This window comes from Neophocaena asiaeorientalis, unplaced genomic scaffold (assembly GCF_003031525.2).
Source record: "Neophocaena asiaeorientalis asiaeorientalis breed wild unplaced genomic scaffold, Neophocaena_asiaeorientalis_V1.1 scaffold342, whole genome shotgun sequence".
Lineage (NCBI taxonomy): Eukaryota > Metazoa > Chordata > Mammalia > Artiodactyla > Phocoenidae > Neophocaena > Neophocaena asiaeorientalis.
In genome coordinates this window covers 4,967,794-4,985,941 of record NW_020174037.1, presented here as the reverse complement: position 1 = coordinate 4,985,941, position 18,148 = coordinate 4,967,794, and the positions used below count along the sequence as shown (strand labels likewise).

The 18,148-nt window shown below is 45.0% G+C and overlaps 1 protein-coding gene across 4 annotated transcripts in view; it reads left to right on the top strand.

Annotated features, from left to right (window-relative positions):
• The window catches only part of PTPN3 (protein tyrosine phosphatase non-receptor type 3), a 100,224-nt gene that overhangs the window by 14,452 nt on the left and 67,624 nt on the right, over nt 1-18,148 (top strand). For 3 of the 4 annotated variants that reach the window (XM_024753689.1, XM_024753688.1, XM_024753690.1), the window contains exons 2-4: nt 12,571-12,725; nt 17,834-17,941; nt 18,026-18,068. In XM_024753689.1, coding sequence (XP_024609457.1) covers nt 12,588-12,725; nt 17,834-17,941; nt 18,026-18,068 — 289 coding nt within the window. In that variant the 5' untranslated portion in view covers nt 12,571-12,587. Of the gene's footprint in view, nt 1-12,570; nt 12,726-17,833; nt 17,942-18,025; nt 18,069-18,148 lie in introns of those variants that run through there. The other variant, XM_024753691.1, reaches the window with a different exon arrangement.

Sequence of the window (18,148 nt, the reverse complement as noted above, 5' to 3'; positions counted from 1 at the left end):
GGGGGGGAGAGTATTTTTATGTGCTTCCTTGAGATAAAATTATGGTGAGGGCTGCTGGTGGTGAGGATTGGGTTTCTCTGGCCAGGCTGCTGCTGGCTTCAGACTCCTTGGCAAGAGCAGAGCTGGCAAGAAGGTCCAGTTGTGAGATTCCAGCTTCTTGGCTGGGATGTGCTGCGATTAGCACATCTCAAACCTTTCAAAGTGACTTTGGCTGTTTTCTTTTCTGAAGGCTTCTGCTGCTTTTGGCTGTAAAGGGGTGGGGGCTGGAGCCTAAGATAGAAATATTATGGACTGACACCCAAATGGGTATGTCTGTGCCCCAAAGGCAAATATTAGCACAGTATTTTTGTAAAGTTGATGCAACTTGATTCATGTCCCTGTAGAGTAAATTTATTCTATCCTGTTTTCCAGTCTGTTTGGGGCCCAGTGGAACTATTCAAAGGGAGAATGAGAAGAGACGGGTTGCTTAATTTTAGGTAGAAACTGCTCAGTATTTTAGCTTTACATACTGCTTTTTGTCTTCATATTGTTTTACCCTCTATTTCATAGTTTGATGGGCCATTTTAGTTTTTTTCCCAAGATGGAGGTATCCATTTAGAATTATTTCCCATGAGAAATCCATTTAAGAAATCCAGTTTTGGACAGTGCCACTTTGAGTGGGTTTTGGCACTGTCGAAACAGAAGTCATAATAGAATCTTGGTCCTGGAAGCTCATCTCTCCTACCCCTTCCAGTGCCAGCCTGCCCTCTGCAACTTACTCACCAAGGGCCATATCCACTTCCTCTGCTTGATCACCTCTAGGGACGGGGAGCTCCCTCTCTCCCAAGGCAGTCCCTTCCGTATTTGTGCAGCCCTGAGTGTTCAAAAGGTCTTCCTTCTGGTTTTTTTGTTTTGTTTTGTTTCTTCCTTCCATCTTCCACCTATTGAACCCTTGGGGTCTGAAACAGTCAGTCTAATCTTGGTAGTAGTAATAAGCACCATTGATCGGGCCCTGCTAGTGCCGGTTAGTATGTACACATGTTACCTTCAGTGCTTAAAACAACCTTGGAAAACAATTTCCACCTTTCTGTAGATAAGGACACTGAGTCTCGGGGAGGGTGAGTGATCTCTGTTAAGTTCACACAGCTGGTAAGTGTAAGCTGGGGTTCCAGTCCACATTTCTGCTTGATTCCACTGAGGCTGACCTTCCCACAGCCTCACACCATATCCTAATTCCCCTTCTGTGTGACATCCTGGATATTTGAAGAACCTAGTCTCCTCCCTCAGATTTCTCTAGGATTTCAGTTATTCCTCAGACACTCCGACTAATAAATCTGTTTCTGTGGGGTTCCTAAAAGGTGCATGTATTTCCCCTCCTGGCCTTTGCACATGTAGTGTGCAGTTTCTGGACTGCCACTGCTTCTACCTGGCTAGTTTCCCTTTATCCTGCAAGCTTCCCCATGGAGCCTTTGTGTGCTGGTCCCGCCACCCACCCCAGCCTGCCTGGCTTGGGTCGGGAGCCTTCCTGCTGTTCCCCTGGCACCCTGGGCTTTCAACCCCCTTAGAACTCGAAACTCCAGGCATCTGTGCCTTCCCTCACCCTACTCCCTCGGCCTGGCCCAGAGCAGGTGCCCAGTAAGTAAATATTGAGTGAGTAAAAGGTACGGAACTCCTGCCAAAGTAATAACAAAAGCTGGAAGGAATCATAAACAAGATGGATGGGTCTGTGAAACTGTGGTCCTAGTCCCATGCAGGGATTTGGCTTGGAGGCTGTTGACAGCTTGTCTGGTGGTAGGTCCCACAAGTCTTCTCCCCCAGCGTGGTTTGGTTCAGTCCCTCAACAGCTGGCAGATGTCCCCTCTCTTCTTCCAGCAAGAGGCGGGCTTGCTGGCCTCTGAAGTTTCAGGGTTCACTGATGTGGTACGTAACGGGGGAGTTGACCAGGCACTGTTCAGACACGCTCGGGGTGGGGAGACTGGGACACAGCCCTTCTCATTTCTCCCCAGTGAAGCGTCCATGTGCGTGGAGAAGTGGCTCCAGAAGGCTTGGGTCCTGTGAAATACGTGGTTTAACACTACACCATGATAACCTTTCCCTAAACATTTTTTTTAAACTTCTAAAAATCTTATGTAACAAATCTCATGAAAATGGTGTTAAAAGTTGGGAGGCTGGTCCCCGGGAGGGGGCATCATGTTTGGAAGGGGTGTGAGGCAGCTGCTCCAGCCTTCTTGAGAGCAGCACTCTTACACTTGGGATTTGTGCTTTTTTCCTCGGTGGTACTTCAAGAAAGTGGAAAGAAAAGAAGGTGATGACGTCATTTAACGTCCTCACAGGTCGAACGTATTCTCTGGTCGCCTAGGAGCAAACTCTGTGTTTCAGGTGCTAGGCGGCTTCTCATCACAGCCCTGGACACTCAGCTCGCGGGTCGTCGTCAGAGGTTGGTTTCTCTTTATAGCAACATCACCTCTGTCCCGAAATGCCTGCAGCTCCCACAGCATTCTCAGTCTTGCCCTTCAGGGAGCTTAAAACTACTTCTTGTTATCCTCCTGGTATCAAGTATAACTTTTCTTTGGTTAGTTTTGCAAGTGTCATGGTGTCGAGCCTATAAATAAACCCAACTCCATAATAAGAAAACTATTTGACATTTTGAAGTTGTATGAGAACAAGGGCGCTAATTACAGGTCTCATTGGAACACAACTGATCCTACAGATTACCCCTCCCTGCTTCTCAGGGGCTACCGGTTGGAGGTCCACTCCCTGGGCAAGTTACCGGCTCTGGAGTAAAGGATTTGATCCCAAGATGGTACTTCTGGAGTATTAGGATTAATAATTGCAGGGGTGGGGGAGGGATAAATTAGGAGGTTGGGATTAACATATATACACTGCTATATATAAAATAAACAACAAGGACCTACTGTATATATAGCACAGGTAACTCTACTCAATTTTTGTAATAACCTATATGAGAAAAGAACCTGAAAAAGAATATGTGTGTGTGTGTATATGTGTGTGTGTGTGTGTGTGTGTGTATATATGTATGTATTACTGAATCACTGTGCTGTACACCTGAAACTAGCACAACATTGTAAATCAACTATACTTCAATTAAAAAATAAAACTGAACTAGAAAAAGAAGGATTAATAATTGCAGGATAATTTGGGTCTTAAGCTGTGGTGTTAAGGAGACTTGTGTGAGCATTTTCTCCCATGCGGTGAATAATGTGAAGTCAGAGTTAAAAACTCATGAATGCATTCACGGAAGCACTTTTTCTAACTAAAAGGCATTAAATACTTCTATATATGCGTACCCAAATTAAAAATAAGTCCTGTGCACCAGTACTTCCATTGTCAGCTGTGATTATTGTATTAATTAGCAGGCTTAAAGCTTTAAAGATGTTATTTGAAATTTTTTTGGTGTATAGGCCCAGGACAAATTAGTTTATTGGCTTTACCATTGAATTAGCAACATGAAAATGCCTCCCTTAATGAATAGATTTTTCTAATTTAGTAAGTATTCAGTAGTGATTATGTTTACATTCTAAACTAGTTTTTAAAATAAGTATATTTATCTTTGTGTCATTATGCAGTGTCGTACTTTGGAAATTAAAGCCAAGTAAGCGGGAAAAAAATGGCAGAAGGTAGTGTTGATACATTTACAAAAATTATAGTCATGATGAATATTAAATTCCATGTACCAGTTGTATGGTAATATGGTTATCAACTGCACATAATGTAAAATTAATAAAGTGAAATCGTTTTTTTAAGATATGGGCATGTCACAGATGAACTAAAATCACCGGTTTTTAATTAGTTGGAGTGAGTTTTATTAACATTTGCAAAGCTAATAAATCATACAAAATGCATGTATATCTTTTTCTCTTCTTCCTTAAGACAGTGGTAGTTGACTGTCACCCGCTTATGAGAGTGTGCATAACAGAAGGCACCATGGTCTTTTTTTATAACTTGGATATTATGAATTGTTAAGAATTGCTGTCTGTGAGAGACGTGAACTAATTTGAACAAATGGAGACGTCTGGTTAGAAAATATCACATGACAGAATCCTTTCTGAACTGAATTTATTTTCATGTTGCTTTCTTCCTCTGTTATGACCACAGCACTAATTCCAGCACCAGCACATAGACTGGAGTCTGTTATTTCAACATTGCCTTAAGGAAGTGCTTCCCCAGAGTGATGGGGTAGCTAAGCTATAGACAACCCTCTTTGGCTCTGGGAAGAGACTTGTAATATAGATGGGAAAACTGACATGGGGTGCTGACCTAACCAAGCCCCTGACTGTAGGTACAGACGGTCAAAACTGAAAGGAAGTATCTGATTAAGAGTTTTCCACTGCCTTGGTGCTCAGACACCCTGCATCAGTGTCCCCTTGGGATGCTTATTACAGATGCAGTTTCTACCTGACAACTAAAGCAAGGCAAGGTCCTGGTTGGGATCTTGGATCAGGAGGAAAGAAATAAAGTGACACCATCAGAACAATTTTCAAAATTTTAGCATGGACTATAAGTGCTTTATTGATGTTAAATTTCCTCAATTTGATAATTGTACTGTGGTTATGAAATGTCCTTGTTCCTGGGAGATACCTGCTAAAATATTTAGAGGTAAAGGGGCGTGATATCTACAACTTTCAAGTGTTCATTAGAAAGCTTTGGGGGTGTGGTATGTGTACGTGCAGGGGAGAGAGAGAAAGCATATGTGACAAAATGTTAAGTTGAATCCAGGCCAGTGGGGATGTACAGGAGTTTCATTTTTCTTGCAGCTTTTCTCTAAGCTCAAAAAAAATTGCAAGTTTTCAAATGCAGTCTCCTGGGTTCTTACTAAACCAGAATCTCTGTGGGTGGTACCCAAGAATCTGTATTTTTTTTTTTTTTTTTTTTTGGGCAAAGGGATTTTAACTGTTTGGTTTACTATTTTCTACATCAGCCAAAGCGGCGGACAAACTGTTGAGGACCCCCTGAGCTGAAGAGCAGCCATGCATGGGACGGTTAGCCTCAGGATTCCACTCCACCAGCGTTCGTCCTGTCCTTTCAGGCTCTGTTAGAGGATGTTTCTGTATTTTTTTTTTTTTTTTTGCGGTACGAGGGCCTCTCACTGTTATGGCCTCTCCCGTTGCGGAGCACAGGCTCCAGACGCGCAGGCTCACCAGCCATGGCTCACGGACCCAGCCACTCCGTGGCATGTGGGATCTTCCCGGACCTGGGCACGAACCCGTGTCCCCTGCATCGGCAGGCGGACTCTCAACCACTGCGCCACCAGGGAAGCCCAAGAATCTGTATTTTAACAAGCTCCCCAGATGATTCTGAAGTACACTAAAGTTTAATTTAAGTCTCTAGTTAAAAAGAGTCTCCTTTTAATCACTGTTTCTGTTTTAGCAACTTAAATATTAAGTATACATTCTTGCAGTTTGATCTAATCTTGATCTAGTGCTTGATAAATGATAAATCCCCATCCAGATGTTTGTAAGTTTTATCTTTAGGAGGGAATACCCCCTAATTGCTTACTTCAGCAGGGTGTAAGGAACACTTAGGCCCAGGTTAAGAGCAGATTGGAACTTAGAAGCTGGCCTCGTGGGAGGTGCAGCCAAGAACCGGAAAGTGGTGGTTTTCCTGTCAGTATGCGGTGTGGTCGGGGGTGATGCGAGTGATTATTAAGGCCCCTGCTGGCCCCACCCCAGCCCAGACTCGGTTAGCCCATGATGCAGCCCAGCTGCTGTGTTCACAGCGAAAAGGAGGAGGAAGCAATAGTGATATTAGCAGCTAAACAAGTAAAACATTTATCTTAAATACATTACATACTGGTATTTGAGAAGCTCATCATCTGAGTCCGCCGCCTAGCATGGCTGATTGTATATGAATGTTTATTACTTTTCCATCTAGAGATCCGTCTTCTGCTGATCAGACATCTGTTGGGGCTCATAAATAGCCAAAAAAAGAAAAAAAAAAAGGGAAGAACGCTTACCTGAGTTCACTAGGGAAAGGGAGGGAGTTGGGTGACAGAGAAGGCCTTATATATTCTGGGAGACTTTTAAAATGAGCTGACACGTGGATGATAAACGAGAAAGCATAACTCTCCATGTTTCCCTTGAGGAAGAGGGAGGAAAGCAGAAAGTCACGCTAGGAGGTGAAGTGTGTTCCTCTGGTGGTCACTAGGTGGTAGCATTGGCCTAGGTCAGCTTGAGGATTGTTCAGGTTGATTCCTGTAGGGAGCCAGCTGTGGCTCATTTGTGTGGTCTACTCACAAATTAGGTGTTTTAAAATCAGGACTGCTTTGTTCTTTTTTTTTTTCCTAACTGAAACTTTGGCACTCTTGAGTTAGAGATCTAGCTCTTATTCTTAAAAACAAGGGTATGAAATAACTTTAACACTTCTTTTTGAAATGATCTAAATGGAGTTGGGTTGCTTTCTGACTTTCTCTAGTGGAGAAGACTACTACTCTCCCTTCTTCCTGCCTGCGGTTCATTGGCTTGTGAAAAAACAAAGGTCCCCAGATCAGCCTGTAGACCCTCAGGAAACAGAGCATCACTTCTTCCCTGTCTCGGGCTCCAGGGCAAGTGATAGAAGCCTTGTGAGCCAACCCTGACCAGGAGGGCACCCATGCCCCGGGCAATGGGCTCCTGCTTCAGGGTCCATTGAGTTGGTAAAGTAGCTGACAGGTATATCACATCTACAACAACTACGGGAAACACTAGTACAGTATATCTGTAAGTATTTGAAATCAGGATCGCGCTACAAAATCCAGAATCTACAGTCAGCACCTCATGGCACTGGAAGCTTAGCATTGTTTCTGTTTGTTTGTTAGTTTGGGCAAATTATGCTCAGAGACTGAGGCTGTCTTTACGGATAATTTATTTATCATGTGTTCACTGTGGGAATGACAATTTTTAATACGTCACAAGCCAATAGCATACAGGATGTTGACTGAAAAAAAATGCACAACCTAAAAGTTGAGCATTATGTTTTATTTGGCAGACTTTCTGAGGACTTCGAGCCCAGCAGGCAGCCTCTCAGATAGCCCTGAGGGACTGTTCTGAAGAGGTAAGGGAGGAGCAGGATATATAGGGAGTTTTTTCAGCAGTGACCAAGTATTCGGAACTTCAAACTGTTCATTAAAGAAAACCAGATATCTCAAATTAAGGAATTTAGCGCTTTTCTATGTATGGGAAGATGCAGGAGTCCGGGCTCATTGAAATCATTCCTTTGATATGCACCTTAGCTCTTTAGGGCCATATCCAGTTCTTTCCCATCCAGAGTTCCCTAACCGTTGGGTGCACCCGTTGAGGGTGGCTGCAGTGGTTGAGCGCCTGGCAGTGGGCAGCCCCGTTTGTCTCCATCCTGAGTTCCCTCAGGGCTCACCTTCAGGGGCAGCTATAGTGGCTTGATGGCTGCAACATCCTTTGTTCACTTATAGGGCAGGCAACGTTTTTCATTCATACGGATGATGTCTCTTAATAAGCCAAGAAAGAAAGAACATACTGCAAACCAACGGCACAGTGATTACACTGTTGTTCCAGGCAATGGGGAGATGAAAGAAAACTTCCAAGTTTAGTTGAGATGTCCCTTTCTAGGAGGTGGTTCTCGTAGAGTTCATCCTTCCAACCAAAAGCTGCTGGGTTAGGTCCCTCACCTCTGGGGCATGTAGCTTATGGGCGATTGCACCAGTGTTGCCAGGCAGGGTGGACTGGTCCGAAGGTTATTATTCCAGGAACCGTTACGTGGCTGGCACCACTGCCTATGAGGAGTAGCCTCGCCAAGGCAGGAACAGATGTCCCTTTTCTTTCTGAGACTGCTGCACTGTTTAATATCGCTGTTGACCAAAAGTAGCCTGGGCCTGGCAGGAGCAGGTGTCTCAAGACCTTTGGAGAGCTATTTAGATCAGCGAAGAGTAGCTTTGCCCAGGCCGAACACTCTTGAGTTGCTGGTCAACCTCTTCATGTTTAGTCCATCATGTGATGGCCACCAGGCTGTTACTCTAGTGTCAGTGACATGATGGTCCTGTCCACTACAGGTCCGAGAGTTGGATAAGAAAGTCCTAATAGCCAACTTCAAAGCCAATTCATCAAAACAGGCTATTCAAAACAAGTTCAAACCACACGTTGTCTGAAACAAGCTTTCACAGCATGGATTTGAAATCGTAAGTCAGGACCCAGCAGATGGTTTAAAAATGCCTTCTGTTGAGTGGTATGTGTCACATTGTGCAGGTATTTACACATGGTGATCCTATGGCTTGTGGCATGTAGTGGGTTCCCACCATCCCATTGCACTGAGATATTGCCTAGGTCTGTAATGTTTTGCGAGTATAATCTTTGTTAAAAACTACAGTCACAGTAGAACCTCTGTTGTTATTGTGCAAGACAGTTTCTAAAGCTGTAACTGCTGTGTGTGTGTGTGTGTGTGTGTGTGTGAACGCACAGAACCCGCTGGGCTTCCATGTTGTAAAGTGCATCAGCTGCAGGTGAAATCACCTGTGGTTGGAGAGGCCAGTGTGTTCCTGGCTGGGCTGTAGCTTTGTTTAGAATTAAGAGGCTTATAAAGGAAGCCATAGAAACCTCAAGTTCCCTGATTGCCATGGTACAGGAAACAGGGCTTGTTAGTCATCATCCATTGTCCTGACGGGATTGTTTAAGATAAAATTTCAAGACAATCGGAAAACACCACATGACTCAATTATGTGGTTATTCAGCATCAGGCTCGCTCTCATTAAGGTTTGCTTTGGGAATAATTGTGGGGAGAACGTTTCTGCAACTTTCATGAAATAACCAAATTATGATGTGAAATAACCAAATTATGATGTTGTTGGGTCCCAAGCCCTTTATGTAACAATCAGAGATCATGTGAGGAGGAAAAAGTAGGTCTCTTCTGGGTTGCTGGTCTACTTGAGTTTGTCAGCAGATGGCTACAGGATCTCACTGGGAACACCATTAACCCTGGTTAGGTTAGTAAGTTCCCACGGGTACACATGCTGGCACTGGACACAGAGCCGCTCAGGTGAGAGCAGTGTGAAAATCAGCCCTACCTTTGCCGTGTCAGCCCATGTGACTTTCATTTGGAGGCTCCTGTTTGAAATCACCCTTGGTTTTTTTTCTGTCCAGGGTTGTGATGTGATTTGCTCTCAGTTTTAGCTGCTCTGAGCAACTGCCCGAGTCTTGCATGTATACCCTCTGAATGGCTCAGATTTTGCGGAACCTATACAGTTGTCCCTCAGTTATCTGAAGGGGATTGGTTCCAGGCCCCGCCCCCCTGCCAACCTTGGACACCAAAATCTAAGGATGCTTAAGTCCCTTATATATAGTGGCATAGTATTTGCATATAACCTATGCACATACTTTCATATACTTTAAATCATCTCTAGATTAATTATAATGCAGTGTAAATGCTAAGTAAATCGTTGTAAATATGACATAAATGCTATGTAAGTAGTTGTAGGCTCATGGCAAATTCAAGTTTTGCTTTTTCCAACTTTCTGGGATTTTTTTTTCCTGAATAGTTTTGATCCGTGGTTGGTTGAATCCAAGGACATGGAACCCTTGGATATGGAGGGTTGACTGTGTTCTAAGTCCCACCAGCTGAAACACCACCCTGAGGTTCCCTGAAAACCCGCTCCACTTCTCTAGCCAATGCAGGCCTGGCCCTTCCTTAGAGGGCTTCCCAAAAGGAATGTCATTCTACACCACACCCCAGAATGCTGAATCACCATCTGTGGGTGGGGCAGGGACAGGCATATTTTCTGAAAGCTCTCCAGGTAGTTCTGATGTGCACCTCCCACTAAGAACCACACTTGAAATTGTCCTATTATATCTTTAAAAAAAATTTTATAACCCACCCGAAATTCTTCAGACAAGGACTAAAGAATAAATTTGACATTTCAAATTCAGTGTAGTTAAAGCATTATGAACACATTTGTTGTCTTTTGATAACTTTTGGTCTTACTCAGAAAATGCATCCCTGCTTCTGATGACATTTTCCTTGGAAAGGGCAAGGTGGGGGTGGTGGCGTGGGTGGAATTTTGTAAGTGACAACAAGTTGCCTTCCACTGCCAGTCCCAGGAATCTTTTTTATTAATATTTGAGGTTTCCTATCCCTATCTGCAGAAGCAGGGAGGTTTTCTTGGAGCTTCTGAAATAGGATTAGGGGCCAAGGGTGCTCTTCTGTCCTGGGTGTATCTTCTACATAGCTTTCATTCCCTCTGTGTTTTCACTGCCTGCAGCTAAGCTGTGCTTCTGTGGTTCCCTGAGGCTCGACTCTCCTCAGGCCTCTGGTCAGCTTTGTCCTCATACCTTCCTTGCTTCTGATTTCCGGATCTTGATCTCTGGCCCTGCCCTGACATATTGGTGCTGCTTTTCTGGCTGTGTGTGACTGCCCTTCACAGTGTGGACCCTGGATCAGCAGCTTCGGCATCACCCAGGGGGTCCGAGAAATGCAGGTTCTCAGGCCCCACCCAGACCTGCTTGTGTTCAAGGTTGCATCTTAACAAGATCCCCAAGTGATCTGTGTGCACGTTACAGTGTGAGGGGCATTGGTCTATGGGACACCACCACTCTGTGTTCTAATTGAAGCCTCCACTCTCATCCCATCCTTTTGTCCTGCCTGTTCCCACCAACCCAAGTTTGTCTATCAGGTTGTACTATTTTTTTCCAGACTATCAGTCTTGGCTTCATATTTCATTTTATTCATTGACTCATTCAGATATTTATTGAGTGCCTACCAGAGCTAGGTATTGGAGATGCAGTGAGCAAACCCAGACCCAGTTCCTGCCCTCGTGAAGCTCAGCTTCTAACGGCAGAAGCAGATATTAAATACATCATCAGTTATAAATGTGAAATTATGATGAGCACTGTAGAGAGCCTATAACAAACGTATGAGTCGTTAGGGATGCCAGGGAAGGCTTCCCTGAGGAGGTGATCCTTGTGCCAAGCACTGAGGCCTGAGTAGGAGTTCTCAGGTGAAGAAAAGCAGAAAGAGCTTCCCAGGCAGAAGGAACAGCATGTGCAAAGGCCCGGCTCATCATAGAAAGTTGACAGAGAATTAATTTTTAAAAGAACATTAAATTGCTCTTAAGTCCTTCATCTTTATCTGCTCTTCCACCCAGTCTTGTCAGATTGACACCTCCGTTCCTAAGCTGAGGAGCTGGCCTGGACCCTTGTCCCTCCCGCCGGCGCGAAGTGACCATGTGCTCGGTTGCATACCGCTTTAGTCTTTTAGTCTAACACTTCAAAATTGCATTCATTGATAAAACCGCTTTCATTACTGTTCCCTAATATACCATGCTCAGATTTTTAAACTGCTCTCTAATTCCCTCTCCGTTCATGTATTTTTAAAGTAAACTTTGTTGAAACATACATACAAAAGAAGAGCACAAATCATAAGGGTAGAGCTTGGTGGATTTTCACAAAGTGAGTACACCAGTGTTATTAGCACCCCAATTAAGAGATGGAATTATAAGCATCCCAGAAGACCCCTGGACACCCCCCAGTCACTACATGCAGAGGTAACTGCTGTCCTGTCTTCTGTTGATTAGTTTTGCCTATTCTGAACTTTATGTAGATGGAATCCTGCCATACAGGTCATCTATTGAGTCTTGGATGCTTTTGCTCAGCACAACACTAGAGGAATTCGTGTTGTGTGTCACAGTAGTTCATTTATTTCCTTTGCTGTGTAGTCATGCATGGTGGGACTCCAGCACAGTTTATTCGTTCTGTTGGGTCTTTTACAATTTGGAGCTGTTATGAAAATTCTTATGCATGTCTTCTAATGCATAAATGTATACTTTTCTGTTGGGAATATGCCTAAGAGTGGAATTATTTCACAGAATGTGCATATGTTCAGCTCTCGTAGATACTGCCGAACAGTTTTCCAAAGTAGCTGCACTAATTTACATCCTCACCAGCAGTGCCTGAGAGTTCCAGTTACTCCACACCATGGCCAACCCTCGGTTTTGTTGGATTTCATCACAGCCATTCTGGTGGGGGTGTGGTTCTGTTGCTTTGAGGTTTCAGTTTGCATTCCTTTGACAGCTAATGTTCCCGTTTTCTACCTAGTTGTTTGTTTTTTCTCTTTTTGATTTGTCGTAGCTCTTTATATATTCTTTGTAGTTATATATTACAAACATCTCTGTGGGTCTTTTTTTTTAAAATAGTCTTTTAATGAATAGATGTTCTTAATGTAGTCTAATTGATCAATAAATATCTTCATATTTTAAATCATTTTTGCATCACATTTAGTTCTGTAAAACCTTAGAGGTGTAATACACAAATATATAAAGTTGTAAAGCATTAACAAATTTAAAACCTGGGAAATATAAATTTAGAAGATTGAGACCAGGGAGATAATAAGACACAAATAAGCCATATAATTCTCTGAACGTGTTATAATTGAGCAATAAATATTGTTTAAAGCTGCTTAGAAGTCGAAACTCAGATGGAAACATGGTCCGTTATCTGGCTCTCATTTATCTGAGCTCTTCAGACAGTTTTGTGAGGGTCAAGGCAGACAGGTGAGGGATGGATGGAACGGGAGGTATGTTCACATGGAACTGGTAATTTGCACATCAGAGCTAACCAGGTGTGTCTTCTGTTACAGGTTATTCAACGATAGTTATGACCTCCCGGTTACGTGCGTTCGGTGGAAGAATTAATAACATACGCACCTCAGAATTACCCAAAGAGAAAACTCGATCCGAAGTCATCTGCAGCGTCTGCTTTCTAGATGGCTTGGTACAGACCTTTAAAGTTAATGTGAGTTCTCCAAATTTAATTTTTTCTGAATTAATGCCCCTAAGAAATACTTTTCATCTGTTGGTTTATAAAATGAAGAGAAGTTATTTTAAATTAAAAGCTTGAGGTCTCAGATCTTGTATGTTGAGATGGAACTAGAAATATCCTTAAAAACTCTGTCCATATTCTTACCTCTACCAGACGTGTCTTCCCCCCTCTTCTTTGTGAACTGTGTGAGTCTTAGATGTTACTGCTTCTGTGACGTCTTTGACTTCCTGGGCTGATTCTCCAATAATGGTGCCCTGTGTGTGCTTTATTAGGGCCCCTGTCACATTGCATGAATAGTAGTTGTAATTATCAGGTTATATGTCACTCTTTAAACCGTGAGCTCCTGGAGAATGGCAAAAGTGTCGTTTCCCCTGTACCTGCCTCACAGCAGGTACTCATTAAATGTGCAAATATAGTAAATGGTGGGTCCTTTCTGGAGGGTAGTGAGATGGTTAGCCTCCCAGATGGCAGGGCTCAGGGAGGGCCTGGCTTGTCCCACCTCAAGCAGAGGCAGGGCTAGAAATGGGGTCTCCAGTCCTACGTCAGCAGTAAGATGCCTAACCAGTAGCCATCCCTGCTGCCTCGCCCCTCCCCAATCACCACTGGGCGTTCGTGACCTTTGCCTGTCTCTCCCATCCTCTGACCAGTTCTAAGGGGGGTCGCCTCCGACCCCAGATTGGCTGCCAGCATCTGCCCCAGCCTGGAAAATTCAGTGTGCAATGGAAGGCGTCAGAAAGAGAAGAGAGGGTACCGGAGAACAACTGGGGGATGTTAGAAGGCCACAAGAATTTGAATGGTGACAAAAAGTGGTCCCTGCTGGGGTCTTCCCCCACCCATGAGGTTGCCTCCTGCTGACCGCAGGTCACTGTGGACGTTGATGGCTGAGCAGGCAAGAGAAGAGGGCAGTGTGCATGAAGTCGCTGCACGGTGGCTGCTCTGTAGAGGCCCCGAAGGTCTCTTCCAGTTGCTGTAAACTGACAGCTTAGTTCAGACAGGGCTCCTTTGTTAAAATTTATGTTGTCTGTCTTGGAGCTATTCCTCAGCCATATATCTTCTTCCCAATAAGAACATGAATGTTTATTCAGCACATGTTTACTGAGCACCTACTACATGCCAGGCTTTGTTCTGGGTACAAAGAATACAGCAGTGAACAAAACAGAGCAAAATCCCTGCCCTTTTAAAGCTTACATCCTAGAGGGAGGAAACAGACCATAAACAAATGTGTACTATGTCAGGCGGTAACATGTACTTAGAAGAAAAATCGGGATAAGGAAAGTGGAAAGTTAAGGACAGGGCAAGGGGTGGGGTTGTCATTTGACATTTTATAGAAGCAATTCAGGAGAACCTCACTCATACAGTGACATTTCAGAGGTGACCTAAAGGAAATAAGGGGAGGAACTGTGTGGTTCTCAGGAGGAAGCGCATTCCAGGTAGAAGAAACAGCAGAGCAAAGGCCCTGAGGTGGGGTCCCCTTCCCTTAGTGTGGTTGCAGAACAGGCTAGAAGCCAGTGCATCTGGAGTGTAATGAGGAAGGAGGAGGGGAGGAGGTGATGAGGTCAGAGAGTTAACAGGTGATGGGTTGTTTTGTTTTTCCTAACAGCCGTTTCAAAAGATTTTCTTTAATGCCGTAAAATATTGTGAAGGACAAGTGAGCTAGCAGACACACATGCACCAATGTGCCTTTCGACAAGATTATCCCCTACTCCCACATCAAGGTGGACGTGAGTTTGGAGAAATGAACACAGCAGATGGTACAGACAGAAAAAACACCAATAAAAAGGATGGAATATAACACTGTACTTGGTCATTTTCCTATGTCACAGCAGAACATTTTGGTGCAAATAGTTAATTTTTTCCTCTTTTCCACTTAAGTCTGGAGAAAAAACCCAACTTTTTTGGTAATAAAATAGGTGGGGTTTTTTTTTGTTTGTTTGTTTGTTTTTTGCGGTTAGCGGGCCTCTCACTGCTGTGGCCTCTCCCGTTGCGGAGCACAGGCTCCGGACGCGCAGGCTCAGCGGCCATGGCTCACGGGCCCAGCCGCTCCGTGACATGTGGGATCTTCCCGGACCGGGGCATGAACCCGTGTCCCCACCTGCATCGGCAGGCGGACTCTCAACCACTGCGCCACCAGGGAAGCCCTGTTTTGTTACTTTTTTAACGAAACTTTTTTCCTCTTGAGGGGATAGGGGGATTGTGTAGAGCCTTGTAGGTCATTCTGAGCACTGGCTCTGTTCTGCATTGGTGAGCTTAGGCAGAGACCTGACATGATCTGACTCAAGTATCACTCTGGATGCTCAGTCGACATTAAACTGGGGGAGGGGGTGGGGCAAGGGCTGAGACTGTTAGTCTGTGGGAGAGACCATGACGATCGGACAGGGCGGTTAATGCGGCTAAGGGTAAACCAAGTCTGGAAATACTTTAAAGGTGGAACCAGTGGGATTTGGGATGTGAAAGAGACCTCAAGGTGACCCCCAAGGTTTTTGGCCTGAGCAGTGGGCAAGATGGAGCTGCAATTTATAGAAATGGGAAAGCCTGCAAGACGAGCAGGTTTGGGGGCAGAAATAACTGGTCCTGTTTCGGACATGGTGAGTTTGAGATGCCTGTTACTCGTCTGCGTAGAAATGGCACTAGGTATACAAAAGAGGAGTTTAAGGGAAGGGTTTAGGCTGGGATACATATGTGGGTCTTACCAGGGTAGATGTGGTACTTCAGGATCACTTGAGAAGTGAATAGAGAGAAGATACGAATGAGGTTCGGTGTTCAACGGTTGGGGGGGTGAGGAGCAAGCAGGACTGTCCAGGGCGATAAGGGGAGGCCAAGAGGGAATGAGAATCCCAGGTAAGGATGTATTCTAAGGAGGAGGAGTGATGAGCCCTGTAGAGGAGAATGCGGGCGGCATCCGCCCAGAGTGATGATCACGTGCCTGGCGTTCAGTGGGCACCCAGCCATCTTTAGTTACGAATGCCGTTGTTATTGTCACTGCTGCCTGTGCGGCCCCCAGGCTTCCAGCAGCCTGGTCAAGGCTGACTCACACTGAGCTTCAATTTGACGACCTGGTTGCAACTTCGAATCTCCGTCACTTTATATGTTTCTGCTCCTGGGGGTCATTTGCACTGTCGCATTCAGGTCCTTCAGCCCAGGTCGTCTTACGAGCAGGAGTGGCCATCCTCGGGGAAGCTGACCTGGACGTCGGCTGTTCTTAGCTCCACCCAGAGAGCGAGGCTGTCACGGACAGTGACCTGACGTAGCCAAGATGACCTCTTGTGGGGCAGGCGCCCGGGGGGCCGGGAGGGCTGTTCTTATCAAAAATGTATCTTGTTTCAGTTCCTTTTGAGAACTCAGTGAGTTGTGCAGACACTGGAATGGATGAATTATGCGCTCCAGAGGGGAGAGTGGCAGTGTGCTGGTAACGTGCAGACTCTGGCATCAATCAGACACTCCTGAGTCAGGCAGTCAGACCATCCGTCGGCTGACAGCACAGGGCACGGAGCCTCTGAGGCCTCTCTGTTTGCTCATCAGCACAGGGGATGGTGTTGACAGCTATGTGACATGGCTGCGAAGATTGGAGATCATATATAAAAAGTGCAGAATACCGTGGCAGGCTCCTTGTAGATGCCCAATAGATTAAAGTTATTAATAATATACATTAAACATAATATAAAATCATACAAATAATAATTTCAACAAGGGAGCAGATAGCTCTTTGCATCAAGAGTATCTCGTAATTTGGAGGGAGAATATCTCATGATTTAGAGTATGTGGACCAGGTCATCTTTTCCACACTATCCTGATTCCCCTGGGATGGGAGGTGACCTGGGAAGTGGAGGAAGCAGCGGGAACCAGGGCCCTGGGGCAGGAAGGGGCATGTGTTCAGGATACAGGCGGTGCCTTGTGTTCCCACACTGTGGGCCAGATAAGTGAGACTGTCCCAGAGAAGTGGCTGCAGGAGGGAGTGACAGTTATCTAATTCTCCTCATCCTGGTCATGGTGACCTGTTTTCAGGTACATCATCTGCTATCAGGTGATCAAAAAAGCTGCCTTTGCTGGTTCTATACATGGTCTCTTTCTGACTCACATTGCCCTTAAGTTAAATGGTTTGGTTCAAAGGATTCCCAAGAAGTCTGCCTGTTAAAGGAGAATTCACGATTCCCCACCCCTGTGCCTTTGTGCTGGGCTGTCCGCTTGATGCCTTTTCTTAGCTCCTGCGCCTGGAGGGAGGGCGTGGCACTCAGCCCTGTCAGCCTCCCAGAACCAGGTCAGGGACTGCTTTCCCTTGTCCCCAGGTTGAGTCACCCATTTGTGTTGTCCTGTGTGTGTTCACTGTGCCCCAAGTGTTCTTTGGCACTTGACACACCGGGTTATGGTCGCTGCTTGCACGGCTGGCCTCTCCAGGAGGGCAGGAAAGGGACATGTGTTATGGCTCTGTCCCCACGCCCAGCACTGTGCCCGGTCTGAAAACACTGAGTGGCTAAGGTGTCTGAGTCCTGCTCTGGACGTGAAGTGTGGTTGAAAGTCTCCACTGGCTTCTCACCTCGGATGCCGGGGAGTAGGGAAGCAGATAATCCTCCAGTGTCCCTTGCCAGATCACTTGGAGGGTATTTCCAATGGCATTTGCGTATTCTTAGCTGTCTTCCTTCATGCTGTTAGTAGAGTTTTCCTCCCTATGTATACTTGCATGGCGCTGAGGATTAACATTTTGCTGTGGATAATCCTTGGGTAGGTCACGGAGAGTTTACTGTCATTGGGATACCTGAGTTTTCCAATTTAGACATGATCATTTGGGAATCTCAGCTAAGAGGAAGGAAGAAATCTTAGAAAATTAAATTTATCTCATTCTCTTAAACCATATTTATCTTAGCCCTACTTTCCATATGTTCCGTGGGGCTTCTTAATTTGGAATTTATTAAATTCTTATTAATATTTCTTATTGTAGGGTACCTGTGTGCATGAAATCTCTCTGCGTGTTTTAACACCTTCTTGCCTGCAATAAAGACTTTTAAACACCAGTTCTTTTTTTTTTTTTAAACACCAGTTCTTAATTTGTTTTAAAATTTTGCCCACTGGACATTTTTTTCCCCTAGAAACAAGATACTGGTCAAGTTCTCCTGGATATGGCTTACAACTACTTGGGCGTGACGGAAAAGGAGTATTTTGGTTTGCAGCACGGTGATGACTCAGTGGACCCTCCTGTGAGTACCCTCCCTTGAAGACGTGCTGGGCCCCCCCCCCACCGCTGCGTTTGGTTTTATATCTTATGTTTTCTTACCCAACAGAGATGGCTTGAAGCAAGCAAACCCATCAGGAAGCAGTTAAAAGGTGGGTGTGACCTTCCCATGTCGGTTGAACACTAGGTATTAGTGTATCGTGGCCCATTTCTCTCCTCCAATCCTCAGCGT